The following is a 12,614-nucleotide window of genomic DNA, read 5'->3' on the forward strand; positions in this document are numbered from 1 at the left end:
ATTGGTGAATGTGGTTGGTGTCAGCGTGATATATATGACTAGTTAGTGTAGACAATCGGCCTGACCAATTCATCTACTTAATTAACCTGTTCTCTTGGGTGGTTTTGTATGGATGTGTCTTCGATCGATCTTAATTAATTAGGATGAAATGTATTTGATGGTGAGGTGGTGGTTTGGTTTACTATTTTTTTAGGAATGGCAGGTGAGTAACAGTTTGATAAATTTTAATAAATTATATTGTAATTACTTTGATATATACACACACACAAACATACAGTGGGAGTGAGTTTTGATAGTAAACATAAGGTTGCTTTAAAATGAAATGTCACAAGTTATATGAGATAATATAGAATTACTGTTAGTCTAGGGTACTGATAAACCCTTTTTGCCTTTTTCTCTAAAAACATCTAGTTAGTCTCATGTTTTAATAGAATTTCGTTTATAATGTTATTGGTCTCTTCATTTAAATAAATAAATCAATCTTATAGTGTGACATTACATAAGTATTAATTAATAAGAATAAAAGTTAAATTTACAATCTTAAACTTAGGAAAATGCAAATGCAAGGTCGACTACAAGGAAACTAAGGACAATCAACCACACACATAAGCGATGAGACAAAAGGCACCAAAAAAGTCCATGTCATAGATTGATGTGGAATCGAAACTTGATATTTATTTATTATTGTTGTTTTATTTATTTATTTTTTGATCAAATCATGCCATGTGTAACTTTCACTTGTCAATTATGAAAACGAAAAGATAGGATTTTTATTTTTGTTAAAAAATTGTAGCCTCCCCTTTACACACATTATGTACCAAGTTTTTGTTCCTTTCCCTTTTTAGTAACCAGATTATCTAGAAGGTTCACTTAATTCATCAGTTTCTGCTAATATATATCTGTGCTTAAAAGAGAAAAACTCCTCAATCAACCAGAAAGTGATGGCATCATAGATCAGATTTTTTTATTATTATTTTATTTTATAAAAAATTGATTCATAGAATCTAAACTTTGTTGGATGAGAATTGCTAGTGAGATGAAAAGGAGAAGAAAAAAAAACACTTCAAATTGGAAAGAATAAAAGAAAAAATTGAGTTTAACGGAGAGAACAAAAAAAAGGAGAAGCAATAATGTGAATTCTGGGAAGTGGGAAGCGACCATTCCGAAGTGGGGAGAACACTGTTTTTTGGTTGAGACAGAGACGAGAGAGCACAGCAAGCAAACACAACCACACACACAGAGAGAAAGTGACAAACAGAGAGGGAGAGAGGAGAGAGAGGCTACGGGACCACTCCTACTCGTATTACTATTACTACTACTACTACTAGTTCCACTTTTTTTGGCATTTTCCCAATTGGATATTCCCTATCTTCCTCCCCCACATTCCCTCTATTATTTTTTGAGATTTCATTATTTGTGTTCTTAATTTTGATAAAAAAAAAAATCGTAAGTAAAAATTTTAATTCATTGCATAGGATAAAAAATCGAATTCATAATCTATTAATATAAATCTCAACTTTATCGTAAACTAACCACTTAATCTGTGTAACCTCGCTCCATTATTTCTAATCCCATGCTCAAGCTGCCCAAGTGACTAACATACAACACTTCTCAAATTAATTACTTTATGCATGCCACAGTTTTGCGTGGAAGTTCGATTTTGTTACTTGCTTTTGCGATTCTGGTTGAGTGGTTTTTAGATATTTAACTAATTTTGTGCGTAAAGATGTGATGGGTGAGAAATTACTATTTGGGAGAAATCTCTTAATGTCTTAATACAAGTCTTTGATCTAATTGATGTAGGATTTGTAATCTTACTAAGGTTCTGACTTTCTTCCCAAGTAAAGCCTGTGAAATTTCTTAAAATAATTCTCTTTTTGACTCACTCTAGAATAAGAGTGTTTAAATAATCAATTAGTATGTAGTTCGAATCTACCATCTATTTATAAATTTCAGTCAATTTTTAATTTGATCTAATACCAGTCTAATTAATACCGAAAACCAACTACATCCCAAAAATAAAACCCCTAACCCCTTGCCATGGTCCCTTTCCTTTTTTTTTTTTTTCAGTTTCAAACCCTAAAAGTAAAACCCCCTTCCCTGCCTTAAAAGTCCCCTCCGACCCTCCCTCTTTTCTCTCCCATATCCCTTTTTTTTTAGTTTTAATTTTTTATATGCATATTAATATTTACATTTGTAAGTTAAATTTTTTGAAATAATTGTCTTTGCGAGATTTGCAGTGCTCTTGTCCTCAATTATGTCAGGAAAAATAAATCGTAGATAGGATCTTTGACCCTTGCACAGGTAGAGAATTGAACTTATAATTTGTTAAATTGATACCAACATATTATTTATCCTATCATTCGAGCTATGCCTTATGACTGTAAGTTGAATCCTAAATAGTTGAAAAGAGGAAAGAGGTAAATATGTAAATATCTTTTTGATTACGTGTTTTGACTCATTAGTCAATTAAATAATCATTATTAATTATAAAATCTTCTCAAAATAATGCATTACTCATCTAAATTTGAGATCCAAAATCACTTACTGGCTAATGTACAATTCTGCTCCCATTTGATTGGAATAGCAAAAAGAAATCACCAATTTTACCTCTTAATAGTTAACTTAAAACTAATAATTGAAAATTTGAAATTCCTGTCGGGGTATTATAGAACTTTCCATTTGTCATCCTATTATCATCATAGAATTATTCCGTATCTCCTGCTGTCTTCTAGCCTTTAGATTTAATGTTGACATTTGCAAACGTGGATTATGTATACTGACAAAGTACATCTAGACATCATGATGACATTAATATATATGTATTTTATTTTCATTTGTGCTTTGCTTGGTGCACAGGCACCCACGTAGCCATTAATCCCATTTTGAACAACCTTTTCTTCAAAGGGTAAGGGTATTTTTAAATTTTAATTAACGATAACTAACCATAATTAATTAGGTACAACAAAATTTGTAAATAAAACAAAATTATTATTATTTTTAAAAACACCAAAAGTATTCCATGCTTTTAGGCCAAACTTCAAGATTGTCAGGATTGCTGCATGAATAATCTTATTATTATAGGTAGAATTTTTATAGATGGGCTTACAGATAATTTGAAAGACCATTTTGTCCCTTTTGTCTTTTTTTTGGATGATCATTTTGCCCCTTCTCAAACTCTCATCTCTCCCATTACTCTCGGCGTCACCGCCGCATCCTTGCCGCTGCAATTGACCTCCGCTGCCAACCCTCTTGTTGCAACCTCAGCGGCAAGAGGCAAAGAATGGCGGCAAGAGAGTTGGCGACAGAGGCCGATTGCTAAAGGAAGGGAAGGGGAGAGAGACACAGAAGAAAATGAACAAAAATTGCAACATATTGCAATATTTTGATGTTAAAATATCATAATATATCAGACTATACATTCACCTATCAATCTCCTCTGTACAAATAACATATAACATGACTTATTGTCGCATTACGTAATAGGATTTATTTATTTATTTATTTTTTCTGTAAAAATCCACCACCAAACATGAATCCCAGACAGGGACCACACTCGTCCAGACATCCACTAAGCACTGCATTCAAAAACACCATAATTTATCAGTAAGCACACACCCACCAGCCACTGCCACCTCATGTTTTTGTATCAATTTCTAGGTGAAATATCAAAATTCATCATCTTGTTCCATCAGGTACAATACAATATCCTTCGTCCAAAAGACAACTTGATATTTTCTGCAGAGAAAAGGATCTGGGCTGCTATACACATCAAGTTTAAGTTTTATCTGAACAGAAGTATTTTTCTATTCAGAAGAATAACAATAGTATCATGGGCAATGAAGTTACTTACTCATCCTCTTTTTTGGCATCAGAATCACCATATACAACAGAGAAATAGTGGTTTAATGTTCTCAGCGTGAGGCCTGGAAACCTATGGCAACCACCTGGTTGTATATCAATTTTAACAAATGGCCATCTCATTGCTTGTGCCGCTTCACACTCTTCCCATCCATCCCCTATCACACAAAACTCGACGTTCAGGCCGGTGAACCGCTCCTTGATCCATGAGAAACACTGGAGCTTTCCCACTTCCCATGAGCTGTACACTGATAGCATGGGCAATCAGTAAAGTCAACTCAAACTTGTATGGCTAATTCCATGTAGTTCGCACATTGTCATGTTGTTAAGTGTAAAAAAAAAAAAAACTTATATAGCGCTACCTCACGTCATGAACTACTTTTGGGTTTTAAAATAATAGAAAAGAGAGCAAAGCACGAGTTTAGGGGAAGAAGAGAGGAAACTACTGGCAGTCACAAGTAAAACATGACTTCAGTTTAAGGTATAACAAAGAGGAATAGATAGATGATGCAACATAGTTGAACTTTCTCATAAAATTTCTGCAGAGTCTGGTTAAATCCTCCAAGCAATATTCATAATGGATAGCTTATCCATGTCCATAACAAAGTTAGATAAAAAAATCAAGTCATACCATAGCCTGCCAATGCTAACACAAATTGATAGCTAATAGGGATTCAAAGCTTTTTTAATTCAAGATCAGTACAACGGCTTTTAGATGCCCATTCTACAAATAACTTTGATATTTTAATGTGAATATCTTCCAGGAAAAAGACAATGTATAAAAAAATTTCAGAGAAAGAAAACGGGAAACAAAGAGAACAACTACAGAGGTTATAATGTTAGATCATATGGAGGTGAAGACAGCAATAATAAATATTATATAACCACGAAGTAAACAAATACGAGCAGGCCTTGTATGAGAAATTTCCCTGTTTTTCAAGTTGGTATTTGATCTAATGAAAAAAATTGTAGAAAAATATTTTAATCTGCCAAAAAGCACAGCATAGAGATACAAAATCAGCCATAAACGTTTCAAGAAAAAACAAATAAAGGAATAGTAGCTAACCATTTTTATATGTTATCAAGTTATCCAATCGGAAGAGTAGGCATTTGACAAGGCTGGGTATCAGTGATCCGGAAGTCACTAAAATGTTGACGTGCTCAAATTTAGTAGGGGAGTCACTCATTCCATCAGCTGAGTCTGCATTGGAAGTTAACTCTTTATTCCTGCCTGAGCACTGCCCCAAACAGGTTTGAGCTGCAGACAAGAAAGAATAAACATCATGCAGAATCATTAGGCAAGAAAGGGACTAAAGTCACACAGGGAATTGAAGAAGAACAAAAAGACATATTACTCCTTAGACGGAGGAGACAGACGAAGTACACTTCTTAAGTCAATTGCATTCAGGCCTATAACCTACCCACAAGGCATTTTAATGAAAAGGGCTTTAGGTAAAGAACAAATGAAAAATGGCATCTATTAACCAGGGGAATCATATCCTGCCTCCTAACAAGATTTAGGGGCATTCCAAGCACAAATACTTTTAAGAAGGTGCTACCATTTCAGACACCTCAAATCCAAACATATTCCTATTATGCTGTTATTAACCAGACATTTGCACACAATTTGGGTTTCCTGCAACAGATCAAGTTGCCAACTTTAATACAAATAATATGTCATTTTGACATATCATTGTTGTTAATTACAATTACACATCTATCTCGTAGGTTCTTCTCACAAATATCTAAAGCCCAGAACCATAACAATTAAACAAGTGAATAATTAAGGGAGGAGTCACTCAGCATAAGCATCATCCTAAAATAAAATGTACCTGAAGAGAGCCATCTGTCCGTATAACTATCAGTCCCATCATAGAGATCATCTAAGAACTTTATCATATCCTGACCAAGAATACCATGTAAACCCTGCAACATAGACTTCATTATTATAGATAACAGTGCTACTAGAAAAACCTTTTAAGTAGGTTATCCTTGAACAGGACAGGTGATGAAGAGGGTCAATGATAATTAAAAAAAGGAAAGAGCTCAGATGGGATAAGTCAGAAGGCATCACTTTTGAATAAATTACAATGCTCAATTACCAGTTCTCACACTACCAGATTTTAATCAGAAAACCAATTTCAAACCAAGTACAGAGAATTTATTCATGAACTCAAACAAATTATCAACAACAGAATGAACATTAAATTGCAATGAAATTGCAGAACCTAGGGTGTAGATGTTAAATGGAAAATTAGAAGATTTGTTGCCCAATTTACAACAGCCCAGGGGCAAGTGTTTTAGATGTAAAAAACAGTGCTCTCTAAAACCGAAAAAAGAAGCTGCATGATAAGAAAAGTAGCATCATGTCAGACCTCCGAGTGTGGCAATGAGTATCTCACCGTCTTTGGTGAGGTCTGGATCAGATTTGAGGGAAATTTAGAAGAATTTTGGGGAAGAATCAGAAGAATAGAGAGTGTGAATGAGAGAGAGAAGATTGAGAGAATTCTGGAATCGTATTGATAATTGATAATTCGGTTAAGGCTCAATAGGCCTTTATACCGAGTACCACAAGGGAATCTTCCAAGGGAATCTTCCGTACGCTTACCTGGCCACCTTTTCTACCTTCTAGAACAATTGGTTACAACCACCTAGGTGCAAACCTCCCTCAGCCTACAGCTATGGTACAACTCCTCATAACCTAAGTACATGATAATCCCCCCTCCCTTAAGAGTTTTCTTGGCCTCAAGAAATGCTGAGAAGCTGGGCAGCATGCGGGAACTGCTTGAGAAGGTACTCCCAGGTGTTGTTATCCAGGTGGAGGCGGGACCACCTCACCAAAACTTGGGTCAAGGGGGCCCCTTGCTTGTATATGACCCTCCGATCGATTATAGGCATTGGCACTGGTTCCTTAATAGGATCAATATCCTTCAGGAAAGAAGGTAAGGATGGACTAGCTGATTGTGTGCCTATTGACCCCTTGAGCATGGACATGTGAAACACGGGATGAATTTGGCAGTGATCTGGTAGTTGGAGTTGATAGGCAATCTGCCCAAATCTGGCTGTAACAGGGAAGGGTCCATAAAACTTGGGACAGAGTTTAGTGACCTGTCCCTTTGAAAGAGCCTTCTGATGGGCGTGCTTCAGCCTTAAGTAGACTAGATATCCCCCACATTGAACTCCCTTTCGCTCCGCCTTCTATCTGCAAACTGCTTCAAGCGTAACAACCCTGTCATAATTTCATGAGTAACATATCTTGAATAATCTCCCCTCCTTTTTCATATATGAGATTTCTAACAACAACTTGACTTAATTCTCACCATAACATCATCTATATTTTTATTTTTACTACACTTACATTCTCTCTATATATATATGCCTGATTTCTGACTAGTTCAACTTGAAGCCTTTAGTTTCTAGGCTGTCCCTCTATAGTTCAAGCATAGTATTCATGCTTTCTTTTATCTTATCCATCAAGATGATATCATCTATAACTAATATACACGAAAGCAACTACCTGTTCTTGGATGTGCTTTGTGAAGTCATTTAGAGCAAAGGTTTAAGAACTCAATACAAATCCTTGATATAATCCAATTGTAATTGAAAAAATCTATATATCTCTTCCACAAATGTTAACACACGTTTCTACTTGATGATACATGTTTCTAGTGACTTGTTTATAAGTAATTTGGACTCTTTTCTTCTTTGAAGCCCTAGATAAGACTTCTTTAGGGACTCTACAATAAACATTTTTTTTATGTCTACAGACATATGCAACTCTTTTTGTTATCTAGATGTATTTATATTAAATGTCTCAGTAAGAAAATAACTTCTGATGTTGACCAACTAGGCATGAAACCAAATTAGTTTTCAGAGACCTTGGAGTTTTTTGATTCATTTGACTGACGACAATTTGCCTAAACCTCAGTCAAAGACATAAAAGATGAACAGAAAGAAAAAATTAAATTTTTAGGGAGTTGCTACCCTAGGTGTAAAAAAATTGCAGATGACACAATATATATATGCCGTACAAGGACAAACCTTTTACTCAAAATTATTTATCAAACCTTTTTGTACTGCTGTGCTATCATTCGATGCCGGTATGCTAATTTTCTTTTGTTGATGTCATCACGTGGTGGACTAAAACCATCTTCACTGAAATTGTAATTAGAGAGATCTTGCCCATCATCATATTGGCTGAAGGCATCAAGAAACGGAGCATTGCAGTTTTCAATCTAGATAACCAGTTGTTAATTTAGCTAGAGAACAGATGATGGTTCAATTGTATAATAAAATTCTGGAACTAATCACAATGTGGCATTCATGAAAGGAATGTTACATAAATGAAAATAGCTTTCACAGCCAATCCAACTTACTTGTTCATAAAAGAAATAGGCGTCACAGACCTGAAGAATATACTTCTCCCATTGTTCTCCAATTTCAACTCCCTTTTCAACATCCTTTAAACCATTGAATGCCTCTGCATATGTTCTATTTAACAGGGACTTGAGCAATATGAGAGTCTCATCCATGTCCCAAATATATACCCTCAACTTCTGGTCCACTGAATTTTGAGGGGAAGCCTTTCTCTTTCTGGTGCTAATGCTATCTCTTGAATCACCAATCCCTATTTTATCACCCATGTTGTTTCTCAATCTAGAATGAAGCAGATGTGTAACCTGCTAGATCACCATTCATCAATGAGTCAATGACTTTCAAGGAACAAACTTAAACATGGATCAAAATATTCATAAGTTCCAGTATTTTTATTTTCTCAATGTTGATAAGCATTGTTTAGTCCTATATTGCTGTACATCATCTTGTTCATTAACTCATGTGCTATAGACTTCCAAGCTATCTTTTCATGTAAGTCGTTTAGAAGTGGGTATATCATGAGAAATGCATCAATCAGGAGGCACTCATTTTTACCATAAAGTTCGATGACAAGTTACAAGAAGCCCAGGAAAGCGCATGAATTGCAATTTAATCCCCACCAGGGAGAATCAAATTCACGAAGTGAACAACTGAAATACTTAAACAAGCATCTAGATGTTGCCGAGCCACACGTGAATTCGCAAGGTAACGACCTAAACAGAACCTGAAAATTTTCGTGTGAAAATTCTATTGGGCAAATTTAAACTAACCAATTAACTAAGCCCATACATGGAAGAAATTGTGCGAATTCAAACACAGAAGAAGTGAGCTATGCGTATTTGAGAGGGAATTTGCAGAGAAAGAAATTGTGCATATGAGCTTGTGCGGAGGAAACAAAACAGAGAGAGAGAGAGATCAGAAGCTCACCGGCGGGGAGAAAGTCTCAGGTGATCTTTCCCTCTCCGTCGAACCAGCCGGCGATGTCTTAGTCGTCACCCCCTTCCCTCTCCCCTCTTCCTTCCCCCTCGGTTCGGTGATGGAGTACACTCGAAACGGAGAGAAGGGGCGCTTTTTTGCACCCGACCCGATTTAGCCCTTTTGACCCAAATCTGAAAATGGGCACAGAAACAGAAGCTTTCTTTTTTTTTTTTTTTTTAAACAGTTGATGACAAAGGAGATAAATTTTTTTTTTTTTGCTACTTATACACGTACAGGTTGATAGAGAAAGTAAAACTCGAAAATATTATCACTCAATTATAAAATTGCACAATCACTCATTCTCTTGCTCCAACAATCGTCACTCATAGCTAACTCTCAATTCTTTCTTGTTGTTGCCTCGCCCTTAGTCATTACATTTTTCTCTTATCATTGTTGCACACTCTTTATTTCATGTAATGGTGGCAAAAAAGAGAATGTAATGGCTAGAAGATTGACAGTACTAAGAAACGGTCAACGATAAGAGAATCGATTGCCGGAGTAAGGGAATGAGAGAGAGAAAGGGGTGAATAAAATTTCGTAATATTTTAATGTCAAAATATCGTGATATACGTTTTTTTCAATTTGTATATCAACCTCATGTATAAGTAACAAAATTCATGAGAAAAAATAGATGAGAGTTTATACATATATGTTTAAAATAGCCAAAGTCCTTTGGATTTTAATTTAGACAATTTTCAATATATTTTTTAATAAAGTAAGTTTATTATTAGGTTAAAGAAATGTGTGTGTGTTTGCAGATTTATATTAAGATAGTGTTTGTTAAAATGAGGAAGATAATGTTATGTGAAGTATTTTAAAATTTTTATTAAATTATTTGTTAAATTTGTTAAAATATATTATAGGACATATGCTTCATTTTTTCTTATATGTAAGATCCAAAATATGTTTCTTTAGGAAAGATGAAAGATAAGAGCATCTGAAAAAAGATCAGATAAAAAGTTACGTGACTTTTTTTTTTTAATAATCATCAAATAAATTTAACAAATACATTAAAAATGATAAAAAAGTTAGAATAATTTTTATATTTTATTTTTTTTTATCTATAACTTAGTTTAAAAAACATTAACTAAATAGATAGCTCTCGTCAATCTTTTTTAAAAATTATTCTAATTGACACTGGTTCAAGGGCACCCAACACATGGAAACAAATTCATTATTTTATGAAGTATCAAAATTGGTTAATTTACAACCCCACCTCATAAACTTAAAGCCTTAAAGGGGCAAGAGAATGCTATGCTAATGAAAGGGCCTCCATCTTAGCTAATATATGAAGGCAATTATCATTCATTTTTTTCATTTAATTTATTAATATTCCCTTTAGTTTTAACGTTAAAGAATTATTTCAAAACACTTTTAATCACTCTTTTTTTTTCTTCTCTGTTATTCCTCTTCATCAGCTTTGGCCCATCAAATCAACCAATATTAAATGCTATCATCACTAAAGCATGGATTTTGATTTAATTTTTTATAATAAAAAATATTCATTTCTGTACTCAAATAATTATTCATAAAAAATGTACGTATAAGGTTAAATTAAATGAAATATTTAGAAATAAAAAAGACTTGTCTAATACAATAAAATCGGATTAATTTTGGCAATTAAAAGTAACTCATGATGATTTTTTTTTTTTTTTGATTCACTTGAAGTGTTTGAGATTCGTTCAACTATCCTCAGGGACAAATGATTTTCTCCTGATGCACTTTACGGGTAAATTCGCATGTGAATAAAATTTATATATACTCAAAACTAAACATTTGATGCAGTTCACGTGGGACTTATCTTTTAGCGTTACTACTGCCTTTCAATAATAAATTTATTTTTTAAATAGTCACACTGATTCGAACCTCGATACTGCATATAAAACTCCAAATACTTTACCACTGTAACATATCATGAAGGCAAATCCTACTATTTTGACACCCCAATAATGTGATGTACTTGTTGAGACTTATTTAAAAAATTATTTTTTTTATATCTTTTAAATATAATTATATATATATGTCAGAGAGGGCTGCACTAGTATTTTTTTTTTATTTTGAATAGAAAAGGTTATAGAACTTTTATTTATAAAAAGTTATTGGGTTACATAAATATGATTTATAAAATTAAGTTATGTATCGAAACAACCTTAAACATATTTTTTAAGCGAAAGGCCTTGAATCCACCATTACCATTAGGGGTGGGACAAGTAGTCATTTTAAAATCACATATTTAAGAATTGGGGAACTTAATTAAACCTTGTAAATCAAGAGCTTGACCACTAGCATTTTTCAATATTATTTGATGAACCATTATGGTGAATTTATAGATAAAATCACCATTATATCTATAAATTATGTGGCGCATGCACAAAAAATTTCCAATCCCACATAAAATAGTTTAATGATTTTATTAAAACAATTAAAAAGGGAAAGCAAATATAATGGCCACGATTAAAGAATGAAAAGGGCAGTGCTTTGTATAATCTATAGCATTGGTAAAGGCACAAAATATTCATTATAGTGAAGGGTATTTTATTATTTTATAAATGTAACATCGTAAATTAGTATTTTTTTTAAAAATATAATTTTTTTAAATTCTAAACCCTAAATCTTGTCACGGTTGAGATGATCAGCCCTTGCATATTCTTAACCTTCATGCTCTACTCATACCTCTCCTATGTGAAGGAGCTACCCCTTTAAATTGCTACTGCCACCATGCCCACCCCCTCATTGTTAATGGTTGATTTCTAAAATTCATTTTCCCTCCAAGGCCCACAACCCCTATTTATGCTGAATTGGCCCACTCGTAAGCCTCCATCATCGATTTCAATCTAGCCATGACCAATCCATAAACCTTTCCTCAAAACTACATTTCGCATTGATCCCTCATATTCGCTATTACTTTAATGGTAATTCGCTACTCTTACACTCTCAATATCAACCCAAACCTCCCACCACCATACTCTTTATCCGATGCACTCCATCATCCATCGTTCATGTGTCCAACCCCTAGTTTGAGCAATCGAGTTAAACCTCTATGTTTTGCCAATAATTGGTCCACAATGGCTCCAAATCCATAGGACTAGGGGGTTTAAGATGGTGACATAAGAGTTTCTTGTGCTATGGAGATGCTTGTCCTCTAAGGCTCTTGAGCACCACCTTGGTGATTAGTCCATAGGACTCAAAGGATATGTCACCATCTACCTAATTTAGTATTCCTCAACTTGGCACTCGATATCTATAAGAAAATGTCTTCAAACTCAGCAAACTTCAAGGTGGAGGTTGAGTCATTTCATGGACTTGATAATTCCACAAGTATTCATCCATTCCATCTATGATTCATTTTGGTGGTTTAAGGAGCTCGTTGTCCATCTATTACTTCAGTAGTCATGGCCTTT

At 34.2% G+C, this 12,614-nt stretch overlaps 1 protein-coding gene across 4 annotated transcripts; it reads right to left on the reverse strand.

The window, feature by feature from the left end:
• Window positions 1-3,444: 3,444 nt before the first annotated feature.
• LOC127787342 (eyes absent homolog) lies at window positions 3,445-9,330 on the reverse strand. 4 transcript variants are annotated; one of them, XM_052315331.1, is made up of 7 exons: window positions 9,163-9,330; window positions 8,238-8,540; window positions 7,929-8,096; window positions 5,694-5,787; window positions 4,928-5,119; window positions 3,854-4,109; window positions 3,445-3,578 (listed from the first exon to the last, which is right to left on the reverse strand). In XM_052315331.1, the coding sequence occupies exons 2-7, from the start codon at window positions 8,502-8,504 to the stop codon at window positions 3,572-3,574; spliced, it is 984 nt and encodes a 327-aa protein (XP_052171291.1). In that variant the 5' UTR covers window positions 8,505-8,540; window positions 9,163-9,330; the 3' UTR covers window positions 3,445-3,571. The 4 variants fall into 4 exon arrangements, with proteins under 4 accessions (XP_052171291.1, XP_052171294.1, XP_052171293.1 ...); XM_052315334.1 differs by having other exon boundaries at window positions 8,238-8,543; window positions 9,163-9,324; XM_052315333.1 differs by lacking the exon at window positions 7,929-8,096.
• Between the last annotated feature and the right edge of the window lie 3,284 nt (window positions 9,331-12,614).

This window comes from Diospyros lotus, chromosome 12 (assembly GCF_014633365.1).
Source record: "Diospyros lotus cultivar Yz01 chromosome 12, ASM1463336v1, whole genome shotgun sequence".
NCBI classification, from domain to species: Eukaryota; Viridiplantae; Streptophyta; class Magnoliopsida; order Ericales; family Ebenaceae; genus Diospyros; species Diospyros lotus.

Coding starts and splice junctions, on each gene's coding strand:
- LOC127787342 (XM_052315331.1), bottom strand. CDS start 8,504: ATGGGTGATAAAATAGGGATTGGTGATTCAAGAGATAGCATTAGCACC. Junction 5,120..5,693: donor GGACAGATGGCTCTCTTCAG/GTACATTTTATT, acceptor TCTTGTCTGCAG/CTCAAACCTGTTTGGGGCAG. Junction 4,110..4,927: donor CTTGATAACATATAAAAATG/GTTAGCTACTAT, acceptor CCATGCTATCAG/TGTACAGCTCATGGGAAGTG.